Genomic DNA, 27,921 nt, shown 5'->3' on the forward strand with positions numbered 1-27,921 from the left:
CTGTAGGGACACAGAGATACACTTAATTTTTTTCATTGTTTTTACCCAGACCCAATACTCCTTTCTTTCCTTCTCAAGATTTACAACTAAAAGAGCCTCAGTTGCATTTCTGGTCTTTCAAATTGCTCAATTCTTGATTACATGTAATTTTCTTCTATTGTTTTCTACTGCTATCTCTATTGCTCTTTTCCATTGTTGTGGCCTTACAAATTTTATTGGGCATTGCTAGAAGTCCCCAGGCTATACCTGAACTTCTCTAAGAATTTTGAGAATGGTGTCTGTCAAGTCCTCTATGTTGAACCCTGAAGAAGGTAGGAATCTAAGGCCCAAAAATCAAAAATTCACTTTTTAGGGGAAGAGTTATAGGAACTGCAAGGATCAGCTCCACTCAAGGGCTATGGTGGCAAAGTCTGGTAAAACCATTAATGTGAAGTGAAGGACATAGAATAAACCATAATCTCTAGTCTCAATGCACTCTGGTCTCTGAAGGACCACGTGGACAGAAATAAACAATCACAAACTGAGAGAAGAATGACCAGCTGTATCAGGTGAGGGGCAGAGAGGAGGAAAGCAACATGACAAATACACTAGGAGTTCAAGGTGTGGCCTGTTCCAAAACCTGACTGCTAACTAAATAAAGAGAAAATGAAGAAAACGTGCTCTGGTCCCAGTTCTCTGTTTCCTATGGGAATTGAGGTAGGTGGGGGAGAAAGACAGAGAAGAAGAATCTGCTAATGACCAGGATTCCTTGACTACAATACGTGATGTAAGATAACCCAGGATGTAGCCTATCACTATCCTTTTTCTTGTGATGTGGTACAGGCAGTAACCACCAGTGTTATGAGCCACAGACAGAGTCCCATAAGCAGAGCAAGTGGATGAAAATACATCTAACGGGCAGCCTGGAGACAGGGTGGTCACAGGGCTCCTTCCTGAAGGCTCAGCTCACCTGTGTGAAGTTGATTGGTCTGTCTTTGGTAATGCAGTCAGCATATTTGCAGGCAAACATGCCACAATCACTTCCATTCATCTGCTGTGGAATTTCCTGAAAGATCAAAAACGAAAAGGTAACATTGTTCCAAGCTTCTTTCCTTCTAATTAGATTATAAATAAGAACCAAAGAATATAAATGTTATAGGTTTCCCTGAATTTTGAAGAGATGACCCTAAGTCCACCACCCAGAACAACAGAAGCTCAGAGGAAAAAATATAGCATCTCAGTCAGGTCTTCATATTAATATTAATCTTCGTATTAATAACACAGGAGACTCTCTTAGACTTCCATGACACCCAAGGATGTAAAGACTAGTCCCTCCCACAACGGCCAAACAGCAAACATTTCCCACAGGAGTGAAAAGCTCAGCAAAATAGCTGGGCATTTAGAAAACCTAGTTCTGCATGAGAAACACATTACCAGTTTTCCCACAGAACTTACTCTATCTTCCCTGAGAAACCAAACAACCGAGCTGAAGTCAGGCTAGACACTAAGATAGAAGGTCCCTGGGAGTCAAGCAGTAAAACCCTTTCCTTCCCAGGATTTCTACTTTATCAAGATGAAATGTACCTGGCTTTTCTTGCTGAAGAGCTGCCAGCCATTGGTGTCAAACTCTTTCCTTTTCTTGTCAATGCTTTCTTGCTTTAGGTATTGGCTAAAGGCATTGGGAGAGAATGAGATGAGCTGTGGGAACACTGAGGACAGCTGTCACCTTAAGAATGGGGCTAACAATCCTTAAGAAGGATTTTGTTTGCACTTCTGGGGAAAACAGTATATAATGCAATGCTGGGCAGGGAATCTCTGGACTCCTAAACTTCCCCTGCAACTCCCCATAATTCATGCCCACCCTGGCAACCCAAGAGAAACATGACCTCTGCCTCTGACACCCAGGTTCCTGCTACCAGCTACTCATCCTGAGGAATGAGTTTTGATTCTTTTCCCTGGTTTACATGGTCCTTTAGAACTCAGTCTCGTGGAAGAAGATTTCTCTAGCAATATCAAGACATTTATTCACTATTTTTAGTTTTGACTCTCCTGTGTGAAAATTCAATCCAAATCACAACTTGATGAGTGCATACCTCATATACAGCACTCTTCTTAAGTGCAAACTGTTCACCATTCTGGAACCTACCTCCTCCTGGCCACCAGAGTGGTACAGTGGTACAGTGAGGAAGAGGCATTTTGGAAAGAGAAACAGATAAAGGGTATAAAGAGATTTGCATTCTGGTTCCCAGTTGAGCCACTAACTAGTAGGACCTGAGCATATCAAAGTCACCTCTGTGGGTCTTGATTTCTTCATCTGAAAAATTAGGAGGGTGGATTAGATGATTTCTAAGTAGTTTCTATTTTCTATATATACATATTGAGTCACTCATTATTTTTAGTGCACTGGGACAACAGTTGTCCCATATATTTTGGGTATCAATATATTACTATTAAACTTGACTTACTCAGACATAAAATATCCATTCTTAATATGAAAATTTTCTTTATTAATCACTCCATTGACGGTAACAAAAGAACTGAGTTCAACAGCTGGAAAAACACAACATATGCCCTGACACCAAACTCTTTTGTCCTCAACTCCCTACTTACAGGAGGATCCTGCAGGCTTCATTGTTTATCCCACCCATAGAGTCGTAATAGGTAATATTCTTCTTTCGAAAGTCCACAACCTGGGAATAAAAAATCTGCATGTTTATAAAATGAAGAAAAGTAGTTTCTCAGCTTTTCCCTTCCCTGGAATTTAGAGCCTTTTGCCAGATTTCTTGTGAAATCACAACAAGTTTAACTGATACTCTGCATTATACCATGCTTAAGCTGTGAGGAAAGAAGAAGGGGATTATTTACATGGAACTATGGTGACCTCATTAGTGGCCCTGAAATCTTTTTCTCGTATGTAGGTTCTTCATCTGCAATGTAGACAACAGTGAAGACACACATGCTCTTCAGAGACTGTAAGATGAATAAAATCATTTCCACACAGTGTCAGAAAGATGGTAAAAGATCTGGGGTTTTGTTCTTTATGTACAGAATTTCTCTTTGGCTTTATGCTTTTAAAATGTAATTCAAAATAGATTGTGAAATAACTTTTATATTTTTGTTAATATATTAAGCTAATGTATTCATGTTCTCAGGGTCATAAAAAGTATTAAATTACCAAGTATGCAAATCATGATTAGGCAGAAAACAATAGTCACAGAATCTGAGTTGGCAGCATCATAAAAAGTCACTTTTTCTCCCCATGCCTTGCCTTGAGGCTGTTTATAGACTTACAACTCCCTTTTAAATATTTCCAGAAAAGGAAATTCCACAACTTTCTTCAAAGTCTAAGTATCTCCCACTCTTGACAGGAAGTTCATTGATCTATCCAATTTTCAGCCAACTAAATACTATTCTTTCTCACAATCATCCAGTGAAAATGTAGAATTACTACTCACTATTCTGTATATTCTATAATTACGTAGATTTCTTTTAAATTTGATTAAAGGAGAGGTACTCACAGCAAGACACCAGTGCACTCCCAGGTGAATGGGCACCAAAAGAATGTCAACAGAAAACACATCCACTTTCTTTGTCCAACGTTTCACTGCCTGATAACCAGCCGTTTTTAACTTAGTGAAAAAAAAGGTATTAAATGCATGCACACTTGGTAATCCCTTCTCTTTACTTCGCTCCATCAACATATTCATGTAGAAATTGATGATCTATGGGAAGAAATTTATGTATTAAAATAGATATTCAGTCCTTTCAAAACAGTTGTATTTTATGAAGGAAAAGCAGTTGCTGTATTGCACAGCATATATTATTGTTTCCTAATCAATTAAGACTTCAACACCCAACAGCCTCATGCCCCTAGATCAAATTCTGGAGGGTTGAGGTACTTGTAAACAGTGAAAACAGAAAAAGTGAACACACACACACACACACACACACACACACACACATATATTATGGGTTGTAGGATCCATATGAGAGCATGCTGGTCAGATCTGTAGAAGACTGAGGATTAGGTCAAAAAACAAGAGTGAGGAGGAAGGGGTGCTAGAAGGCGAGACTTAAGAGAAAAGGAAAGGAAGGAGCCAAACATTTTGATAAGACACATTAGTAGTTACTTTAATCTACTGAGGCTGGGTGAACAATTTAAAGAAATCCTGAGCTCACAGTCTAGTATAATAGCTAAGACCAACAGTTCAATCCTTACATGTGGGTCACGTGATTTTGCACAGACAGAAAACTGTTCCATGGCTAAAGACTGCCTTTTCAGCCTAATAAGCCATCTTGCTGAGGCAAACTGCTTTGGTCTCAAGTAGAATTGAGTGACAGGATAAACCATCAACTGCACTGGGAAAAACACCTCTAAACTGACAGCTCAGCACTGTACCTTTACAGAGGCAGACACGGATGTTGTATAAAAACCTACATTACATGAGACCTGAAAGCCCAGTCACAAACATGAAGAGTAAAGTTCTCCTCCAGAATTTATATGGTTAGCTTTCTCATTTTTGTTGACTCTATTTATGCCTCCAGTATCAAGTATGAGCGAAAGAAATTTAATTCACGTTATGGAAGATACGTGATACTTTCTGTTAATGAAACAACGTATTCTCTAATATTGACCATGTCCACTATGGTTCCTGTAGGTCCAAGACACCATGGTACTCAAGCCTGAAAGTTACCGTGCCGGAAGTTACTGCATACTGACTTTATGTGGCCAGCTAAGGCCAGGCCAGTGTCTGTCAACTGCAAGGAATGAATGGGCTAACTGATCCACAGCTTGGAAATATGACTAAGAAAACAGGCACATTTTTCAGAATGCTTTTTGGGGAATGGGAAAACGCCCCTGTCCTTTGACAAATATTTACACACTAGGATGCCAGAGCAGTGAGCTACTGCCCAACAGTAGGCAACTACATACTGGGTAGGCAGCAGGGAACACTGCCAGGAACACACCAAAACATGGTCTAGACTAGAGAAAGGGCCTATAGAAGAGGACGCCTAGGCAGTGGCAGGGAAACCACACTCGCCTTGAAGCAGAGCTCTGAGGGTGGGGGTGGGAGGGAAGACTAGGACTGAAGACAGACACTGTTCTGCCTGCATCTCTGAAGTCTGAGCAACAGGCCCAACAGGTCCAGAGGACTTGGGCTGTGGCTAATCCTCTGCCTAGTGTGATGCCCAATAGATAACAGGAGCTCAGTTATTTTAAATAATGATAATGAATCAAAACATAATTAGGATCACAGATTTCTCAAATGGAGGCTTTCAATCTAATTCTGCCCCCAAGGATAATGGTGCTAACGATGATTCTAGGCCTGTGAAAGGCAGCCAGGAATGCAGGAAGACTTGTCCAACAGGCACAGATTTCTAGGCTATAAACTACATTCTCTAGTGAGAAAAAAATCAGCAAGAAAGGATTGATTCCTCTGGTATTCTACTCATCCCACAGCATTAGCCATGTTACGAGGCTAAACCCTTCAATCCAAGGGGTGAAATGAATAGGCAGATGACTGCCATTCACTGTAAGCCAAATTTTCCATGGTGCAGACAAATCATGTACTCTAAAAGGCAATAAGGACTCGAGCAGGAGATGGAAAGAATCAGGCAGAGATAAGGAGGCCCAAGCACATGAAAGCCATGAAGAGGTATCTCCCTTAGGTGTCTATCAGAGGAGCATCACCTTTGGGATCACTACCCTGAAGTAAAAAAGGACAACATAAATGAGTATCATGCTACCCATGATTTTCCTAGGAGGAAGGAGTTCTAGAAACCAATGAAATTAGACTTACACAGCCTGGATTGTTAGGTTTTTTATTTTTATGTTTCAATTGTAAAAGCATGGACTATAAAGCTGAAGACCAACCCAACTTAAGAAGAAAAGAGACCTAATGATCAGGATACCACATTGTCTAATTCCTTTGAGAATCCCTCTTCCATCGCTTCAGTTCTGCCTCCAACCAAGGTCTGTCCACTGTGAGGGAAAGGACCTCCTCCAAAGTCAGCTTGTTAATTAGCTCTAAGGAGTGATCTGGGCTCTTTTTCACTTCCCCTGTGTCCCAGTAGGAGGGAGCTTGGTGGCCTCAATGTTCCTTCCCATTAACTGAGGATGTATAATCTGACATCTGAGGCAGAACGAAGATCCAAGTTTCCTCAGTTTTTCAGCTATTACTCTGTCCAAATGAGGAAAATTGCCATAGGTCAGCCAAGACACAATCATACCAAAAAAAAACAAGCTAGGAGTTAGAGAACAAAAAGAATCCTACGTGTCATCTCACAGAGGAGGGCTGAAGATGAAGGAAAAAGAAATGAGAGAAGGGATCACAGTGTTTAAGATGAAAGAGAAGCAGTGATAGAGCATTTGCTTGTGTTTTGTGAAGACAAGGGTCTCTCCCCTCCTATAGTGAGAGCTTTTTTGCACACAAGACTCTCTTAGTGCCAGAAGATCTTGAATTCCCCTTGAAATAAGGGGGCTAAAAGTAGTAAATCAGCCCTGTGCTGTGTTTGTCTTGCCAATATACCAGTATGTGGGGACAACTGCCAGTGTTGGTCCACTTGTCACTCTTTTTGGGGCCCACACTTGTCTGTATGCCCGCTGCGGCTCCAGTGACTAAGGGGCTGCCCCTCCTCCTGCCTTCACAGCCTTGGCCATGAGCGCCTGCTTGTCTATGCAGTGCTTTTTGAGGGGTGGGACTGTTGTTTATAGTGTCTTGTTCCTTTGTGATTTTATTTGAAGAGCTGCCAGGCTGAAGCTGGAAAAGCTTCTCTTTTAAAAAAAGAAGCCTACAATGTTTTCAAACTAAGGACTCAATATTTTTCCTGTATGTTACCACAATGACATAAATGACCACTGCTATTTGTACCTTCCTTCTCACCCAGTAAACCAGCTAAACTATTGTTTTCTCATCCATTTAGAAGTAAAACATCTCAATAACAATACTATCTTAACTTTTAACCCTTCCCAATTCTACACATTAAACCTTTCTAACTGGCTTAGAAAAAGTTCTGAAAGTCCTGGGCTTAGCAGTGCTCCTAAGCAGAGACCAAGGCAAGTTTGGGGGGAGCCATTTTCCCTGTTTTACTTCTCTACATTTTCAACTTGACCTCCCTATTCTGATGGTTAAATTAAATCTATCCTTGTCAACCACAAACCACAAAGATAAGACAAGCAGCAGCACTTATGAGTCAGGTCATTTGCCCCTAAGATCTAACCTAATTAATACAGAAGGCAGACTTCAGGTAAGCTCTGTGTATTGCATCCCTCACTGTGAACACATACCCAGGATTTTTCTCACATGCAAATTCAATTAACAAATTATTTATTAGAATTACTGCCAAAGTTTTAGACAAAGACAACATCTATTTTTATGGAGTTGTGATAATTGCAATTACTATTCTCCCTATGACCCTGCATAAATCCCTGGTTTATCAAAAGGACTAGTTCTATTAAGAAACACCTTTTTTTTTTTTAATTTTTTTTTCAACGTTTTCTATTTATTTTTGGGACAGAGAGAGACAGAGCATGAACGGGGGAGGGACAGAGAGAGAGAGAGGGAGACACAGAATCGGAAACAGGCTCCAGGCTCCGAGCCATCAGCCCAGAGCCTGACGCGGGGCTCGAACTCACGGACCGCGAGATCGTGACCTGGCTGAAGTCGGACGCTTAACCAACTGCGCCACCCAGGCGCCCCAAGAAACACCTTTAAGAGATAACTACAATGATGTGGAACCTACCAGTAAGTCATGTTAGAAACACTGAAATTTCCAATCTGATCACTATTCTACATGTAAGAGTACAGAGCATATGATAGACACATCATATTCACCTAACTAATTTATCTCATTTTGCCTAGTTTCTTTCCCCTTCTTATGGAATCACTTTTTATTCCCTAAGGAAAACCTATTCCCTGTGCTAGGCTTATCTAGTTGGGCTTAATGTTTTACATTAAATGTTTTGCTCTCTTTACTGAGAATCACTTAAATTTAACGGCTTCTTGGAAACAACCAGGAAGCTGCGATCACTACTAATTCTCCATTTCCACTTTTGTTACAAAAGTCAGAATGCTAGGCAGAGTTATGTGCTCTGATTTCAGATGCTGATTCTGCAATAAAAGTCAGACGATCTTAGTATATCACTTATTAAGTCTTACTTCTTACTTCCCTACTATCAATCAAGTAAGACTAACTTCTCTATACACAAGGCTATTGTGATACAGGATAGTTGAAAGACATTTCTTTCCTTTCAGAGATGAGACTTACAAAATAGGTAATTAGTCTGCCTGGCTAGTTAGGTTTGTCATCAGTGTAGTCAGTCTGCTACATAGATTCTACCTTAATTCACCTGTACTCCCTCACTCCCCATAAATGCTATGAGTCTTTTCCTTATGGTGTTTCCCTAGCTGGAAAGAAGTCAGAAAATACAAAATTCCAACAGTCTAATGATTTTGCACTTTGGAAATAATTGACAATAATTAATAAGGAAAGACATGTCTGCTTGCTCTTTTCCTAATTCATCCATGTAAATTAATAGTAAGGGATGATAGGAAGAACAGGGTCCTGGAGGGAAAATAAAGAGACGGGAGAGCATCATCCTGTCTCTCCACATGGAATAGGGCATATTTAGTGCTGTGTAGAGAAGGAAGTGTTTCCTGCCCACAAGCATTTGGGTACCTACACTGGCTTTTTTTTTGTTTTTTAAGTTTATTATTTATTTTGAGAGAGACAGACACAGCCTGAGTGGAGGAGGGGCAGAGAGAAAGGGAGAGAGAATTCCAAGCAGGCTCTGTGCTGTTAGCACAGAGTCCAATGTGGGGCTTGCATCCATGAAGCTGCGAGATCATGACCTGAGCTGAAGCCAAGAGTCAGATGCTCAACTGACTGAGCTACCCAGGTGCCCCTACTCTGGCTTTTTATATCCTTTATGATTTTCTACTTCTTCTACTGATTGTTGAGAGAGATGCGAAAGTCTCCAACAGTAATTAAAGATTTATCTATTTCTCCTTTCAGTTCTATCAGTTTTGCTTCACATATTTTGAAGTTCTGTTACTAGGTGTATACATACCTAGGTTAAGTACTCTTGAAGAACCTACTCCTTTTGAAATGTCTGTCACTGGTAATATTCCTTGCTCTGAATTCTACTTGATATGATATTAATACAGTTATATTTCATCTTTCTCCTGACTAGTATTTGCATCCTTTTACTTTTAACTGTCTGTGTCTTCACATTTAAAATGGGTTTCTTGGGGCACCTGGTTGGCTCAGTGGGAAGAGCACACAACTCTTGATCTCAGGGCTGTGAGTTGAGCCCCATGTTACGTGTAGAGATTACTAAAAAAATTAAAAAAAAGCAAAAACAGGGATTTGAAATAAATAATAAAACAAAATGGGTTTCTTTCTTGTGACAGTTCTGCTTTTTTTTTTTTTTTTTTTTTACAGAGACAGCACCTTGCATGCAAGCAGGGGAGAAGGACAGATGGAGAGAGAGACAATCTTAAGGATGCTCCACACTCAGAGCGGAGCTGGGTGTGGGGCTTGATCCCACAACCCTGGAATCAGGACCTGAGCTGAAATCGAGAGTCTGACGTTCAAATGACAGAGCCACCCAGGCCCCCCGTGTACAAATTTTAAAGGGGAGGTAAAAATATCTCTTGAATAATATTTTAATATTTACTATACACTAAAATGACACATTTTGCATACATCACGTTAAGTAAAATATACTATTAAAATTAATTTTACCTGTTTCTTTTTACTTTTTTCAATGTGACTACTGGAAAATTTAAGGGGTACCTAGATAGCACGGTCGGTTAAGCATCCGACTTCAGCTCAGGTCATGATCTCATGGTTCACGAGTTTGAGCCCCGTGTCGGGCTCTGTGCTGACAGCTCAGAGCCTGAAGCCTGCTTCAAACTCTGTGTTTCCCTCTCTCTGCCCCTCCCCTGCTTGTTCTCTCTCTCTCAAAAATAAACATTAAAAAAAATGTTTAATTACATATGTGGCTCGCATTATATTTCTATTGGGTGTGCTGGCTTAGACCATTTACATTTAATGTGATTATTGATATTGCTGGGTCTGTTCTTCATATCTTTTTTCTTCTTTTCCTGGCTTCCATTGGATTGCGTATTTTTATTCCATTTTATCTTCATTATTTGCTTATTAACTATACCTCTTTGTTTTTTATTTTTGTTTTTCAGTGGTTGCTCTAGGATTTTTAATATAGGTCTTTAACTTATGACAATCTATCTTCACATAACACTATACCACTTCACATACTGTGTACAAATCTTATGCTAGTATGTACTTTCACTTCCCCCCTTTTGTGTTATGACTGTCATATCTTATATTCCAAATCCCACAATACATTGTCTTATTTCTGCTTTCACTAGTCAATTGTCTTACAGAGGTATTAAAAAATGAGGACATTTTCACTGCTCTTCATTCCTTTGCATAGATTCAAATTTCTACCTCATAGTTTCCTTTTGCCTGAAGAATACCCTTTAATATTTCTTATAAGACAGGTCTGTTAGTGATGCATTCTCTCGGCATTTGTTTGTCTGAAAAAAGTACACCCTTGTTTTTTGAAAGATGTATTTGCTGGGTATGGAATGTTAAGTTGACAAGTTTTCTTTTCCCTTCAGTACCTTTTTCTTAAAAATTTTTTAAGTTTATTTTTTCAGATGGGGGCGGGGCAGAGAGAGAGAGAGAGAATCCCAAGCACTGACAATGCAGAGCCCCAATGTGGGGCTCAAACCCACAAATTATGAGGTCATGACCTGAGCAGAAATCAAGAGTCAGACGGTTAACTGACTGGGCCACCCAAGCACCCCTTTCCTTCAGTATCTGAAAAAGGTAGCTACACTGTCTTCTGGCCTACACTTACTTCTGTTGGAAACACATTATATATTCCTTTAGTATATAATGTATCTATTTTCCTCTGGCTGCTTTTGTTATGTTTTTCTTTACCACTGGTTTTCAGCAACTTGGTTATTATACTTTTTGGTGTGGTGTCTCTCCTACTTGGGGTATGCTGAATTTCTTGAATCTGCCAGTGTTTAAGTTTCCCAAAGTTGGAAAATCTACCATTGTATCTTCAAACATTTTTTCTTTTTTTTTTTTTTTTTTTCAATGTTTATTTATTTTTGGGACAGAGAGAGACAGAGCATGAACGGGGGAGGGGCAGAGAGAGAGGGAGACACAGAATCGGAAACAGGCTCCAGGGTCCGAGCCATCAGCCCAGAGCCTGACGCGGGGCTCGAACTCACGGACCGTGAGATCGTGACCTGGTTGAAGTCGGACGCTTAACCGACTGCGCCACCCAGGCGCCCCCAAACATTTTTTCTGATAACACTTACACCCATCTTTCCTTCTGAGATTCTAATTACATGCTTAGACTGCTTAATATTGCTCCACAGCTCATTGATACTCATCTTTTTTCAGCCTTTTGTTTCATTTGGATTGTTCCTGTTGCCATATATTGTAATTCACTACTTTTTTCTTCTGTAGGGTCCAATCTACTCTTAATCCTACCTCTTACATTCTCTATTTCAGATACTGTATTTTTCATCCCTGTTAAGTTCAACTGAAGTCTTCTTTTACATCTTCCATTTTTCTCACCATAATGTTAATTTTCCTCTAAATTCCTAACCATATGGAATGTATTTATAATATCCCCTTTAATATCCTGCCAACGTAAGCTAGTTCTATCATTTTTGTCATTTCTGGGTATTTCTAGTAACTGTTTTTTCCTTTGTTCTAAATTGCATTTTCCTTCTACCTTATATGCCTGGTAACATCTGATTGGATGCTGGATATTGTGATTTCATGTCACTAGGTTTTGTTGTTACCAGAATATGTTTGTATTTTTTTAAATATTGTTGGGCTTTTGTTCTGTGATACAGGTAAGTCATTCAACTCATTTTCAAGTTTTCAAGGCTTAAATTAAACTTTGCTACCATAGGTCCAGACTAGCCTCTATTCTAGGGCCAGTTTGGCCCAACTCCTGAGGTAATATCCTTTTGAGGCTCTATTCAATGCCTCATGACCTTTCCACTCTAACTGGTTGGAATACGAACTACTCTAAGCACCTGTGTTAGCTCTGAGGTTTGTTCTGATTCCTTTTTTCTGGTGTTCTTTCCCTAGCCTCTGGTATTTTCTTTCTATATACGTACAGATCAATGCTCAGTCAAAGATTTAAGTGGGGCCTCTGCATGTCTCTGGGACTTTCTCTTTGTGCAGCCACCCTCCCTTCAGTATTGTACCTCACAAACCTTAGCGACTTTCACCTCCCTGATGTCTGAATTGTCTCCTCCACTTGGCAAGACTGTCAGATACTTCCAGGTTCTTCCAGCTCTCTACCCTCAACATACCACCCTAGTGAGGTGGGGAAATCATCAGCTCATCCCTTTCATTTTCCTTCTCTCAGGGATCTTGTTATCCACCATCTGAAAATTGTTGTCTCATGTTTTGTTCAGTTTTCTAGCTAAACTGAAAGGGTAAACCTCATCCATTTTATTTTATCATGACCAGAAACAGAAGTCAGATCCATTTATTTGTATGCCTACATAATTTCCATGTATTTCTAAATTTATCTGAAGACTTATAAAACAATGCTTAAGCCCTCTAAGAAGTAGAATCATCAGGCTATAAAGCACAAACATCAAGCCACTGAATCACAGAAGTTACCTAAATCAATCGCCAGGAATCAACAAATAATTTCTAGTGCTGGCATCCATTTAAAAATATTTCCTTTCTGGGGGCGCCTGGGTGGCACAGTCGGTTAAGCGTCCGACTTCAGCCAGGTCACGATCTCGCGATCCATGAGTTCGAGCCCCGCGTCGGGCTCTGGGCTGATGGCTCAGAGCCTGGAGCCTGTTTCCGATTCTGTGTCTCCCTCTCTCTCTGCCCCTCCCCCGTTCATGCTCTGTCTCTCTCTGTCCCAAAAATAAATAAACGTTGAAAAAAAAATAAAAAAAAAAATATTTCCTTTCTGGGGCACCTGGGTGGCTCAGTCAGTTAAGCATTTGACTTTAGCTCAGGTCATGATCTCATGGTTCTTGAGTCTGAGCCCCACACTGGGGTCTGTGCTGACAGTGTGGAGCCCGGAGCCTGCTTCGGATTTGATGTCTCCCTCTTCTATCTGCCCCTCCCCTCTTCACGCTCTCTCTCTCTTTCTCAATCTCTCTAAAATAAAGATATCATATGTTTTCACTCATATGTGGAACTTGAGAAACTTAACAGAAGACCATGGGGGAAGGAGAAAAAAATAGTTACAAACAGAGAGGAAGGGAGGCAAACCATAAGAGACAAATACAGAGAACAAACAGAAGCTTGATTGGGGGTGGGGACAGGGGAGAGGGGAAAATGGGTGATGGGCATTGAGGAGGCCACTTGTTGGTATGAGTACTGGGTGTTGTATGTAAGCGATGAATCACAGGAATCTACCCCCAAAACCAAGAGCATACTGTATATACTATTTAGTCAACTTGACAATAAATTATATTAAAAGTAAACAAATATTTTCAAAACATTTCCTTTGTTTCTTGATTGTGATTTTTAATCTAGTTTTGCAACTAATTCCACCTCTTCTTAACCCTGACCTCCTTTCTTTAGATATTTCTATTCAAAACTAATTGCCAGATCCAGTATAGAAATCCCCATCTATAATGTCCCTGGTGTTATCAGCCTTCCAGCCTCCTTTTGTATTCTTTACAAAGGCAGCCAGTTCCCACATTCCATTTTTGAGAAGTTTCATTTTCTTATAGTGAGTTAAAATGTCAATCCTGTCAATCATTAGTCCTCTGAAGCTATACAGAATTTAACTATTCATCTATACATAAATCCACTCATGAAAATATGTTTGAAAGCTGTTATTTTATGAACAGGTAATGTAGCCAACTCTTCTTTTAGTAAAGAGATCAGAGAAAGGGTAGCCTAATAGCTTTCTGTACATATTCTAAATACAGGACTTCTAGGTTTTATTTTCCTTATTAAACTAAATCTGATCCCTTTTACTTCTAGGGTCTTATATTCCTTGTCTATAAAATGGTAAGAATATTATATCAGTTACCTTATTTTGGAGAAATATTTAAAGCAGCCTATAAAAGTGATAGGAAATACAGAAAGAAGAGAAATGGTTATAATGAAAATATATATTTGAGGGAAGAATAGGATTGAAGAGAGGACAAATTACTTGCAAAAGAAAACTGAGAATTCACAACTGAGAAACGAATAACTTATTTTTAAATGAACATGAATACTTAAGGATATCTACTATTTCCTCATCAGAATGTTAACCTTCTCAAGAACAGTAACCTTAAAAGCCTGAAAAATACAGTACTTTGACAATGGTGCACTTTAAAATAGTTATTTATCATCATCACAGACATGTGAACTGGTACGTGCTTTCAAGGTTAACATAATTCTAGCAAGCACTCCCTACACAAGTTATGGGTAGGTGTAGTAGAGATAAAGTAGACAAGGAATCTCTCCTTCTCCTCGACTCTCCTACATAATGTAATTTCCATTAACTTTGCTTGCTAGAAACCAAACCTTTGATGGGCCGAGGGAATGGAAAATATGTCCTGATGAATGCCGCCTCTGTAAGGTATCTCACTGAGGTAACTGCCACAGTAAATAGCAAGGACTCATCTCATATCCTACTCATTGCTGCCCTCTAGGAGGTTTTGCGTAATTTACAACAAATGAGCTACAAGCCAAATAGAACAACTGACCTCTTCCCATTTAGCAGTAGTAGGCAAAAAATGGCAAGAAACCACAGATTAATGTCTTAAAATCAAAAACATTTAATTGGTGGATACTTTTGACTGTCTTTGATTTCTATTTTGCCCTTTGATTTGGTGAACACTTTTTTTTTCTTTCTGTTATTTGATCCAATGTTCTAGTATCACTATTCTGAGCAAGGGTGGTTTCCCCTAAAGCAAGACAATGTCAAACCATATATTCCTTAACATTTTTGTTCAAAGATTTATTCAGGGAGTGATGAACTTCTGAAATTTGTATTTTAGAAACTGACCTTTGGCAAAAAGAATGGGGCTAGTCCAGCTGGCCCTAAAGAAAATCAACATGCTGGGCATGGCATATGGCTCTCACATTCAATACATCTAATCCTAAGACAGGATCCAATTTAAGATTCTGAGGCAGTATAGTATAACAGATAAGATCCAACGCTTGGGTCTAAATCCTGACTCTGCTACTTATTAACCATATAACTTTAGAAGTTTCTTAATCTTTCCAGGCTTTGTTTCTTCATCTATAAAACAGAGACAGTTAAACTACACTACATACCTCTCCAAGGTTTGTGGCGACTGTTATATGAATAGAACACATAAAACACTTACAATAATAGTGCCTAGCATGAGGTAAATGCTCAAAAGATGTTAGCCAATATTATTATTTGGGACATTGTAAGCATGCAAGACAAAACTTTAGGTATCTAGAATAGCTAGTGCATACTATACTGAGTTTCTAAAAATCTCCCACAGCTGTGAAGTTTTGAGTATACTCAATATATCAGGCAAGGATGTTTCTTCTGGGCCTAAGAAAGGAAGAAGTTACTCAGGGAAAAAACCCAACCCAGTTCTCTTCTTTTGCCACGAAAATATCGCTCTGAAATAAAATAGGCTCCTACAAGTTTAAGATTGTTTAAAGACTGTAGTATAATTAATCTACTTAAAATTATTAGCAGAAGCTGAGAGCCATAGCTTTCTTTCCTTTCTTTCAACCCAGTACATCAAATATTTAATAATACAGCTTTTTCAATGTCAGTTTAAAAAATATCATGGGGGTGTCTGGGTGGCTCAGTCGGTTAAGCATCCAACTTTGGCTCAGGTCATGATCTCACGGTTTGTGAGTTTGAGCCTGGCATTGGGCTCTCTTTTGTCAGCACAGAGCCTGCTTCAGTTCCTCTGTGTACCTCTCCTTCTGCCCCTCTCCCACTTGCACACACATGCGCACTCTCGCTCTCAAAAATAAGCACTTCCAAAATATATATATCATATATGTAATAAATGTAGGCTACTTATAAATGTAGGCTACTTGAGAAAGCTTATCTCTCATATCCTAAGTGATCTAGAACAAGTAGAGATAAAAAAGGAAGTAGAAATGGAATCCCTAATGGAAATCCCAAAGAACTCCTTCATGCTACAACACAGTCCACTATTAAATATTTGCTCAATAGATGAACTGCTGGGTAGGTGCCTTAAAGAGAGTGAGAATGCATGTCCTCTCCCTCAGTGTCTAAACTGTCTATACATAAAATGGTAAATCAGCAGTTCTCAGACTTGAAGGTACAAAACAAATAAACTGGGGTATTTGCTTAAAATGAGTATCTCCACCACACTGTCTCATACTTATTCAGGAGAATGGAGAAACCCTAAGAGAGCTGATTCTACACAGGTCATCTGAGGACCACATTTCAAGAAACAGTGAGGTAACACCTTGACTTAGTTTCCACTTAATGCTTACTATTGGAATATAAAAACAGATGCGAGATTACCTCATCATTGAGCCAGTTCAGATGGTTCAGAGTTTGAATATCTTTGCGTGTAATGGTCAAGCGGAATGCTTCACTCAGAACTTCATCTTGGTTCCCATTACGAAATACATTTTTTATTTCCTTCTCCATTTCCTAGGGAACCAAGAGGTACCAGAGATGAAGTGTACATGGCTACAGACACACTAGATTTCTCACCAAACCCCATATAACCCCCAGACTATATCAGTAATCAACTGTTCACTTCTAACATTTTGGTCTTTATTCTTTCCAGTAATCTCCTGGGTTATCTCCTTTCATTCTATCCTGTCCCCGCTTCTCATTGCAGCACAACATTTCAGACCTCTCTTCCTTTTATTCCTAAAGTCTGAAATAACCTTCTGCCACCAAATTTTCTAAGTCTACAAGAAGACCTAATTATACTTCATATCTCTGGCCCACACAATTTCTTAACAAATAGACTCTTTCCCAAAAGGTAGCAGGGGATACAGGTAGTGTGTTTCAGACATTTTTCTAGACAAATTTGGGTTTTTAAAATGTAAATTATGGAATCCAGCACACTATAATACATGTGTTATACTTACTAACTATATGATAGTTTTTCAAACAGAAGAATGAGTCAAGGAACAGATTATCTTAAAATGTACAAAGACTTTGGGGTGTCTGGGTGGCTCAGTCAGTTAAGCATTCAACCCAGCCTTAGTCATGATCTCATGGTTTGTGAGTCTGAGCCTTGCATTGGGTTCTCTGCTGTCAGCACAAAGCCCACTTCAGATCCTCTGTCCCCATCTCTCTCTGACCCTCCCAAGCTTGTGCATGCACACACGCACTCTCAAAAATAAATATTAAAAACATGTACAGACTTTAATATATTTAACTGATTTTTTATTACTTAAAAAAATAGTAAGCCTCAACTTACTATCTGATGTCAAACTACCCGTACATATACATTAAAAGTAAAAATGTACATAAAACACAAATTTATTAATGTTTTTTCACTGAAGTCATGAAAAACCACTCACAATTCTTTCTTCAATTTTCAGTAATCCTTTAAAAATAAAGCCAAGATTAGTAATACAAATGAAAGCGGGAGTATGCAATACAATGGATACTTTAAATGCCAGGTATTCTATTATTTCTGTGTTTGAAATTCATTCTAAGTATCTTTTCTAAACACACTTGTTAGCACAAGAATCCATAGTACGTAATTTACCTCTGTGATTTCAGGAAATTCATCTTCACTATCAGTTAATTTATGACCTTTCTTTTCTGTTTCTTGGGTGATCGTTACAGGGATCTCCTTTTCAAGAGGGACACGAAGATGCAGTTCTACTGAATCATGTACTGAATGTTCCTGTTCCTGCAGTCTCTGCAAAACAGAACTTTAGAATAAGTGGGATAAAGAAAACTACTATTTGTCTACATACACTGAGTAGAACCATCTGGAGAGACCAAGCACATAGACTAATCACACAATATAAGTGCTATGCTATCATAGCAGCTCGCAATTACAACTTTGATCCCAAATCCAGGTAATCTTCCAAATTAGTTGCAACTTGGATGTGCTATTTACTTACAATCTTATCCCCAATTTTGTTTTTTACCTGGTTTTGAAGCTGCAATGCTAGTGCTTTCTGCTCTTCAATCTGGCGCAATCTCTCCCGTGCTCGAGAATCATAAACACTAGTTCTAGGAAATGAAAAGGAATGTGACACAAATGCAGACCACTGTCTTAGCATCATGCATGTTATTGATGAACAATGAGCACTAAACATAAAACCTCCATATAGAAAGTCTAAAGTGCCTACACTAACCTTATCGCTATTTAAGACAGAGTGAAACCACATGGTGTTATTGAAATTATCACACTATTTTTAATCAAATGATGAAATTATTAGTTTGTTGCTAAATGTGAACAGGTGATATTTGTGGCTATGTGTAAATGTGTAGTACTTTTTTTTAACATTAAAATTTAGAGATTAACATAATCTCTAAGATTATGGAGAGACTGAAGCTTCATTCTAGAAATCCAAAAATGTGATTGAATCCCAAAGGAGCAAATAATACAAGATACTATCGAGGTTTTAATTCAAATACTGTACTTATGATCCAAAAGAAAAAATATGGATTTATTTTTTTCTCTAAAAACAGTGAACAAGTCCAGGGATCTTAATACCTTAGAGTTATTAAAACTGGAAACTAAAAACTTGTAGTGATTTTGCAAACTCCAGAAATGTGAATTATTCAATAAATTAGTTCTACCAATGTAAAAATAAGGGCACTTATTTTCCTTTCTATGTAATACTTAATATCAAAATAGTTTTCTAATTCAATTTAGCTTCAGCAATTGTTATATATTTAATAAACCTGAGCATAGAAATGCCCCAACCCCAAGAGAATTTTAAAAACCCAACAACTTAAAAGCTGTTTTATAAATAGATATAAATAGGGAATTTTTACTGACTAAAAATAGGTAGGGTGATTGGCTAATTGACTTCTTCTGAGAAGGAAGAGATTGAGAAAGAAAAATGATACCAAAAACAATAACTTACAATTCTTTGATCCACAGCTCTGCCTGGAAAAATGCAGGACTATGGTGGGGAAAAAAAAATGGCAAATGAACAGGAGGCTCATAAGAAAATTCAAATATTTTCACCAAGAAAATCAATCATTGAAATAATTTAAAAGAATGCTTTATATGTATACAATAAAGCGAAGGTCATAAATTACATAAAATAATTGTAACTGGGAACTAAAGGAATACAGCTATGAGTCACTCACATACATAGTAGTTAAAAAGATGGCCCAAAGTTCAACAGAGAAATTAACTGTAACACAGGTCCTTACTTGCACCTTGCTCCTTATGAGACCAACCCAACGCGAAAGAGTACATCACTTGTCAAGATAATATATTAAGCTAGAACGTTACTCTTCCAAAATGGTTTAGATTGACAGATTTATTAATGATTTAGTCAAACCTTATGGGTTCTTGGACTTTTTCCTGTCAGTCTACTTGAATCAAAATATATTCAACCAAGTCATAATGGATACTGAAAATCCCCACCGACAGAATAGTCTGTATCAGATGGTTAGTTAGCCAATGAACCAAAGTGGAGAATTAGCAAGATACAGCTCCACTCCAAAGATGAGAAACCAATTCTATTCCACGCGGCTCTTGCTGACAACCCAAATGAATAATGCTTAGCATAGTCACAGGCATGTTCCCTCTTCCAGAGCCTCTTGCTCTTCTCACACATCCTCACCTCCTTGCCAATCCCTAACTGTGATCTCTCACAGAAACAAACAGGAGAGTGAACACTTTTCCAAAAAAACCTTTCAGATACAAGTAGAAGTGCACAGAGCATGAAATTGGGAGTTAAGAGACCTGGATCTCCTGGAGTGGACCCGGATTCACTGTGTGACTTTGAACAAGTCACTTCATTTCCATGGTCCTTAGCTTCAAATTTGTAAAACATGGAGGTCAGAATCCCTTTCAGTTCTTGAATTGCTACAGTCTGTCTTAGTGAAGGCAAGAACAAGGACTCAGAAGGTATCCCTTGCTCCCCAGACTACCTTTTGAGAATTAGTATTCCCAGTCATCCTTAGGCTAGGGTTTGGCAATGAATATGCTGTTCTACTGCCTCCCCACTGTCACTGAGGTTAATAAGGGGAAAACATAGGAGAAGCGGCCTATGCCTTTGGCACAGTGGATACTGATGTAACAACCAAGATAGAAAGCCACAAAGATCAGTGGTAGCACTGTGAGGGGCTTAGTATGTGATACTAAAAACGAATGAACATGAAAACACATTGACTGCACAACATAAAGTGACAGGAATTGCCCAGAATTTCATAGTAGTAGATCTTGCTATTGAAATTTGTCTGCTTCCTTTATTAGAACATAAGCTTAATGAGGATAGGAATTTTTGTCTTTTCTATTTACTCCTGTATCCTCTGCACCAAGAATTATGCCTGGCACACAGCAAGTACTCAGTGTTTATTGCATACATGAATAATGTAAGGGAAAAGTATTTCTCTTCAGTGGACGTAGGTATTTGATGGATTAGGAAAGTAAAATGCAGGGGGAAAAAACAAAATCTTCTTGCTTTTCAAAGAGATTATATATTATTTCTCATTATGATTGAAGCATACAGCAAAAATAACTACAACTACTTATGAGCACCTACTTAGTACTCTGTGTGAAATTCTGCTCTAGCTGTTTTATATTAGTTAAGCCTCATGATAATTCTCTTTTAGTTAAACCTCAATATAATATAGAATAAGGAATTATTACTTATGTGTATAGAAGAGGAAATGGGAAGTTCAGAAGGATCAACTGTCTTGGAAGAGTCAGGATGAGAAACTGTGTCTGTCCAATTCCAAAGACTGTGATTTCTACTATTGTAACATACTTTTCAATAAACCAAAGCCTTAAACCAACATGAAGATGATGAGTTCTTGGGCTATGCAAGAGAGCCTTTTAGGATTTCTAGGAAATTCATTTGTTTAACAAAGATTTATTTACTAAGTATCCATCATGTGCCAGGCATTATGATCCACACTAGATGATAAATGCAAAAGTATTAGTAATAAATAAGATATAGGGATAAAAGTACCAGAGGAAAAGACTAATACTATCTGGAGAAGTCAGAGTAATGTCTTGAAAAAAGGAACACCTGAGTCAGATTTTGAAAAGCAAAACGAGATTAACAAGTGGACAAGGAAAGACAGGAAATTCCAGGGGTTAGGATCAGCATGTACAATGGCACAAAAACAGGCAACAGCATGCTATATTCTAGGAAATAAGGGCAGATCTTCACTGCTAGAATTTAATGGACAGGCAGTGGGGGGAGATTAAGAATAAAGAGCCAATTGGCCAAGACTTGGGAAAGCGGGCTCCAACTGCAATAAACAGCATTATTCAATCGGCCTTATCCAACAGATCATTTCTCCCTCCCTCTCATTCTTCAGGCATCACTAATAGAAATCCTCCATAAAGGCACACAGAGTAAAGAACTACTGAAGAATTAAAAGCATTCTCTACATGAGATCGACTTTTTCCCAATAAAGAATACCTACTTTTGTGCACTACGCATTAAACGACTTTTATTTTATTTGAGAGAGAAAGTGAGCAAGCAGGGAAGGGGGTGGGGGTGAGAGAGGGGGAGGGGGAGAGGGAGAGGGAGAAGGGGAGGGAGGGAGGGAGGGAGAGGGAGAGAGGGAGAGAGGGGGAGAGAGAGAGAGAGAGAGAGAGAGAGAGAGAGAGAGAGAGAGAATGAATATGAATCTCAAGCAGGCTCCGTATCAGTGAGGAGCTGGATACAGGGCACAATATCACAGCTCTGGGATCATGACCTAGGCTGAAATCAAGAGCTGGACACTCAACTAACTGAGGCACCCTGAAACACTTTCATTGTAAGTATTTTTCTGTATGTTAACCTTCACAGCAATTCAATAAACAGTAACATATTAACACTGGCATTTTTATTGATAAGGAAACTAGGTTCAGAACAGTAACTTGTCTAAAGTTATGTGATGCCTGGACGAGATCAGAACCCAGGTCTGACTCAAAATAAAAACAAAACAAAATAAAATAAAACCCACACATAAAGAATAAGGAATCCAAACTGTAAAGTCTCCTTGAGAAATTATAACAGAATTTTTTAAAGATATCTAAAATTTAGGACACACAGGAGAGTTGCAAAGAAGTACAGAAACTGAGATGAGAAAGAAACATCATTATTTTTAATTTTCTCAATGGAAAAATGGATACTATTTTCATTCCAGCAACTGAACTGCTAATGGCAAAGAAACTGCAATCTAAGTAGTAACCTACTGAATTACAGAGCAAGAAGTTCCATATAGAAGTCAAGTATCATATAGAAAATTACATTTGAATTGAGACTTAAAAGCTAAGAAAGAGACTCCTGCTTCTTTAGATAGACAAGTTGAGGTAGGGTTACATACAAGGCAGATGGAACAATGACTATGCAGGTAAGAAAGCACATATCACACACTACTAATGTGTGTGTAATTAACACATGAAAGACTCCCATCTTCCCATATGGCTCCTTCTCTCACCTCTATCATGTCTCTCTCAAATGTCATTTCTCAGCCTTGCCATGACCACCCAAATAAACAGTGCCCCCCTAACCCCAGTCTATATATTGCCCTGCTTTATTTTTCTTCACAGCATTTATCACTATCAGACACACATGTTTATTTATTTGTTCATAATTTGTCCCCCACCTCTTTCCTTACACCCCTTACAACTAGAATGTAAGCCCCTTGAGTGCAGGGATTTCATTTTGGTCACTGCTGTTATCCCCAATGTCTATATTAGGACACAGCACACAGTAGGTTATCAATTCGTACTTGTTAAAGGAAAGAATGTGTGATAGGAAGTAAAGCATGTGGAGGAAATGCTTTGTATACCATAGTCAGGAGTTTGGGCATGATTTTATGTCTGATAGCCACTCCTGAGGGAGTTTAATGAATGATCAGATATGCATTGTAGAAAGACCACTCTGGATGTAGAATGGAAGATGGAAAAGAACAGGCAAAGAATGGATTAGAGAATATGGCGGAAGATGGAATGAAGCACAACAAGGAGGATGGAAGAAGACGACTAATTAAAAAGTCATTGAAATAATTCAAATAACACAGGCGAGAAATCTGAATTGAGGCAGTTTTACTTTTACGTTATGCAACTCTCAGTGAAGAAATTGTGATTAAAGAGAGGGAAAAGAAAACAATGTATCAAGAATGTCTTTTTTTCCATAGTTTACCTGGGAGTTGCAGTCTGGGAATCTTTCACTTTGAGTAAAATCACAGAGTCTGATCCTAAAAAAAGAAACACAACAGCATATTATTATTTAAAAAATTCTACCCAGTAATACACTCCAGGTGTCTATAGTTTAAGCTCCCATACTTCAGTGTATTCTGTTTTCATAAAAATAATGCAGCACAAGGACAAAGGTAAGATGGAAGACAAAAGGAGGCAGGTCCACTTTCACTGAGCCAGAAATAGGGCTTAGGGAAGAGCCTGCCTCACAAAGAAAGAAGTCGCTCCAAAAATACAAGTATATATGCCCTTCACCATCTACTCCTGGGCTGTACTTGATTCCTATGCTGCTTCTTTCTGTTCCTGGGGAACAAGAATAAGACACAACTTCTCAAAAGTCTTTAGTTCATGAACTACCATGAGACTGAATAAGGTGAAAGAGGGGAGGGGGGAGGGGGGAGGGGGAGGCAGAGGCAGAAAGAGAAAAAGCTACAGAAGTAGCAGGGTCTAAAAAAGTACAAATTCTATCATTTATTTTGTGTTATTGATAAAGGCAGGAATCATGTCCTTCTAAATGACTGACACCTCATTTAAGATATTTATTAAATGGTACAAGGAAAGTAATGAAACATTCAATGTACTATAGCATATTCATTTCAGTTTAGTTGTAGCTAAGCATTTGTCATACAATGTTATGTTTTTGAGGTTAAAGCTTTTTTTAATGGTAGTTCCCAGTAAATCATCTCACAAAATTTTATAAAGGTTTTCATGAATATGTATAGCTATATAGTGATGCCACTAACAATTTTAATCTCCAAGTGAAAATTTTAAGAAAGTGAGAAATATCTTAAAAAAAAAAAAAAAAAAAAGCTAAGGAAGGAGGAAAGAGCCTTAGAGACTGATCTATCAAAAGATCCCTAATGTCTAATCACTTAACCTTAAACTCGTTTTAAGTTATATACCTAAATACATACTATCATAAACACACATAACACACACCTAAAGAAAGGGGAAACTAAGCAAAGAAAATTACCATAGAAAACCTCAATTAACTGGAATGCTAAGTGTCTAGATATTTTGGTTAGCTAAAAGTTAAATAGAAAACTTTTTGTTTCCAAAATTTGCTGATGACCATTCTAAAATGCATAAACCTACTATGCAGGTTTTCTACTAAGTATTACCTGGTTAAGAACTTTTACTTCAATACTTAATTGATGTTCCAAAACTTAGAACTTCAGAGTACTTAATGTTCATCGCAAAGTACTAGAAACAGAGAAAGTATTGAAGTAATTGGGATGATTATACTCTGACTCTAGACGCTGCTCAGGAAGTTAATCTTTTTAAGTAAAATATTATATGAAATCATTTGCATCTCCATGTAAGAAAAAAGTAAATTATTTATAGGTTTAGTTTATTTGTGGTACGGCTAACTGAATTAAATATATTTAAAGTATCTTATATGTTAATTAAATTACATGCACATTACAACCTTGCAATTCCCATAGATCCCATAAACAGTTAACTGGTTATTATTACTGAAAATATACGAAACCATTGTTACCTTCCGATTGTGTATTTGAAGCTGGTAAGTTGTCTGGCTGATGTAGAAGAGAGTGGTGATGTTGGGGTTGATGGAGAGGATCAGAATCTTTGGATCCAAATGCAACAACATCTGGGGCATAAGACGATAAGGAATACACACTGTGGGACACTTGTTCCTGGGTAGTTAAAATGCTGGCAGATCCAGATGATGAAGTGTCAGAGCCAATAATCTGAGCTGCACAAGAACTTCCATTTTTAAACAGTGGGTCTTTCAAAGTATTCTTATTAGAACTAAGACATCGGGACCTAGCAAGAGGAGAATATAGTTTTAATATCAAATAACAAAGTACAGAATTAAATTCATTTGATATATGTTTCTGTGACTCACAGGTGTAAAGGAAAATGTGTGGTGGGTTTGGCTACAGAAAACTGTTTCCCTGTAACCATCTGTAGTAGCTGTCTGTAAATCTCTCTTTCTTCTTCTTGGACTGTCTAGAGAAAAAAAAAGAAGAAATTTTAAACACATCCAATAAGTCAACTTTTTTCTCAAAGCAGCATCTAGACTCCCAGAAGCTCTGCCAAAGTTAAGGCAGAGTCCTTCAAGATAATTAGGAATTATCAGTAGGGATATCTAGAAAATTATAACAGGAATTAAATGAAATAAATACCAGATATTATATTTTGGAAAATTATGGGACATATATGTAAATAATAGTGCAGAGAAACTATAGGATATGAAACCAGAAGGCCAATAGGCAATCACTTTTGAGTCAACTGAGACAGTCCCAGAAACAAAACATTTGAGGACTTCTCAATTAGGATTCCAAGAAACCCCATGATTCCCGACATCTACTAAAAAAGTCACAAGGAAGCAACTAGAATAGTCAAGATCAGAGTGGGATACCTTGCTGTTTTCTATCCTGTCCAATTTTAACATCGTAAGTATTTTCCAAAGATGGTTTTTATCTCAAATATTTACTCTTTTTTCCTAAACCCCAATAATTAGTTTAGGGAAAAGCACATACTCCATAATATTCATTCACTCGTGTATTGACTTGAATACCTACTAAGCACCACTCACTAGAGATACTGCACTGAATAAAGTAATATTCCTGTCCTTGTGGAGCTTATATTACAGTTAAAGGGACTGGCAAGGGGGACTAATCAAAAATTATGGAAAATGAAAATGAAAAAATAAAGACAAGGAAATAGAAAGTGATGGAGGGGAAATAGCAGCAACAGGTAAGACCCTTCTAAAAAGGTGATATTTCAATAGAAACCTAAATCAAGGGAAGAGGTAAGCCATAGAAATTTATAAAAGACTATTCCAGGTAGAGGAATAGCAAATACAAATGCCCTGAAACAGGTATGTGCCTAATGTGTTCAAGGAAAAGTAAGGTCAGCGTGAATCAGAAGAGCAGTAAGAAATGAGGTCACTCAGCAGAGAACCAGATTACATAAGGACTTGTAACTATAGTAAAGCATCTATTCTATACTGATCCAGAGAAACAATGGGAAGCATTCACTAAATAATATACTCTGGTACTTAAAAAAAATCTTATACACAGTTTAATATAACCACCAATCTTCAAAAAATAACTTTAATACTTTGTGGCAAGGCTAGCAGCATCCTGCACTGTGACATTTCAATATGCGCAGAAGCATTTTGCTAAAAATAGAATGAATTAAGCAATTATCTATGCAAAGGCAAACAGACACTAAGTTTTCTCTTTTTTTTTTTTTTTTTTTAATTTTTTTTTTCAACGTTTTTTATTTATTTTTGGGACAGAGAGAGACAGAGCATGAACGGGGGAGGGGCAGAGAGAGAGGGAGACACAGAATCGGAAACAGGCTCCAGGCTCCGAGCCATCAGCCCAGAGCCCGACGCGGGGCTCGAACCCAAGGACCGCGAGATCGTGACCTGGCTGAAGTCGGACGCTTAACCGACTGCGCCACCCAGGCGCCCCAAGTTTTCTCTTCTTGATCACTGTTTCCTACATAGTAAATTTCAATTACATTGTCACTATAATGTTACTGTTCTAACAAGATTCACCTTGAACTATGAGGCATGAGTAAATAAATACTCCTTATGAAAAAGAGCTATCCTTAAATTTGAATAGATGAGTAATGAGAAAATTTGAATAGATGGGTAATGAGAAAATAAGTAGAATTAGTTGAGCATTTGGTGGAAAAATAGACCCGGAGGAAAAACAAATTGCAATTTTCTATATGAAGAAAATAAACTCCATTATTTTATCCTTTATACATTAATACTGTATTTAAGATGATGACATACTCTTTTCTAGTGTTTGTGAAGAGATTGTCTGCAGTATTGGACAGGCACTTCAATGACAGCACAAAAATTATAATGTAGAGAAAGACCATTAACAGGTATACATTAATATCAATTACCAAATCTGTAGTTTTTAGCTATTCTACTGGGGAGGCCATAAGTATCTGAGAGATAAATTTAAAAACTGTAATTAAAATAGATGTCTTTTTTTATTAAAGCTTAAATTTGCTATCATAAAGGTTCTTTAAGTAGACAGTCTGAAGAATGAAGCATCATTACAATTATTTAGGTTGTAAGAGATTGACAACCAACTACATAGTGATCTATACACAGGAAAGCTGTGTTATGTGGCACTTTCATGACTGAAATTTTTCAATACCAATGTAAATTTACCAATGTAAATTTTGACTCCACTTTCCCACTATACCAAATAACCGAATTCATAATCCACAATACAATGGGGTTAACACGTTTTCAGGAGTGGTAAAATGGAGGGCATGAAGGCAAATCAGAAGAATAATACTACCTGGGTCATGGAAATTAACACTTTTTTAAAAAATTATTTTTACATTTATTTATTTTTGATAGAGAGAGACAGAGCACAAGTGGGGGAGGGGCAGAGAGAGAAGGAGACACAGAATCCGAAGCAGGCTCCAGGCTCCGAGCTGTCAGCCCAGAGCCTGACGCGGGATTCGAACTCACAAACGGCGAGATCATGACCTGAGCTGAAGTCGGACGCTTAACCAACTGAGCCACCCAGGTGCCCCTAAATTATTTTTAAAGTTTATTTATTTTGAGAGAGAG

The 27,921-nt window shown here is 38.1% G+C and overlaps 1 protein-coding gene across 8 annotated transcripts in view; it reads right to left on the reverse strand.

The window, feature by feature from the left end:
• The window catches only part of SENP1 (SUMO specific peptidase 1), a 63,736-nt gene that overhangs the window by 13,732 nt on the left and 22,083 nt on the right, over positions 1-27,921 (reverse strand). For 7 of the 8 annotated variants that reach the window (XM_023256995.2, XM_023256996.2, XM_019834858.3 and 4 more), the window contains 11 exons: positions 25,213-25,316; positions 24,844-25,130; positions 23,287-23,341; positions 19,051-19,089; positions 18,103-18,187; positions 17,712-17,867; positions 16,502-16,633; positions 3,498-3,701; positions 2,590-2,669; positions 1,564-1,648; positions 950-1,045 (listed from right to left, as the gene is read on the reverse strand). In XM_023256995.2, coding sequence (XP_023112763.1) covers positions 950-1,045; positions 1,564-1,648; positions 2,590-2,669; positions 3,498-3,701; positions 16,502-16,633; positions 17,712-17,867; positions 18,103-18,187; positions 19,051-19,089; positions 23,287-23,341; positions 24,844-25,130; positions 25,213-25,316 — 1,323 coding nt within the window. Of the gene's footprint in view, positions 1-949; positions 1,046-1,563; positions 2,294-2,589; positions 2,670-3,497; positions 3,702-16,501; positions 16,634-17,711; positions 17,868-18,102; positions 18,188-19,050; positions 19,090-23,286; positions 23,342-24,843; positions 25,131-25,212; positions 25,317-27,921 lie in introns of those variants that run through there. The other variant, XM_045061681.1, reaches the window with a different exon arrangement.

Source organism: Felis catus, chromosome B4, assembly GCF_018350175.1.
Source record: "Felis catus isolate Fca126 chromosome B4, F.catus_Fca126_mat1.0, whole genome shotgun sequence".
In the NCBI taxonomy this organism is placed as follows: Eukaryota; Metazoa; Chordata; class Mammalia; order Carnivora; family Felidae; genus Felis; species Felis catus.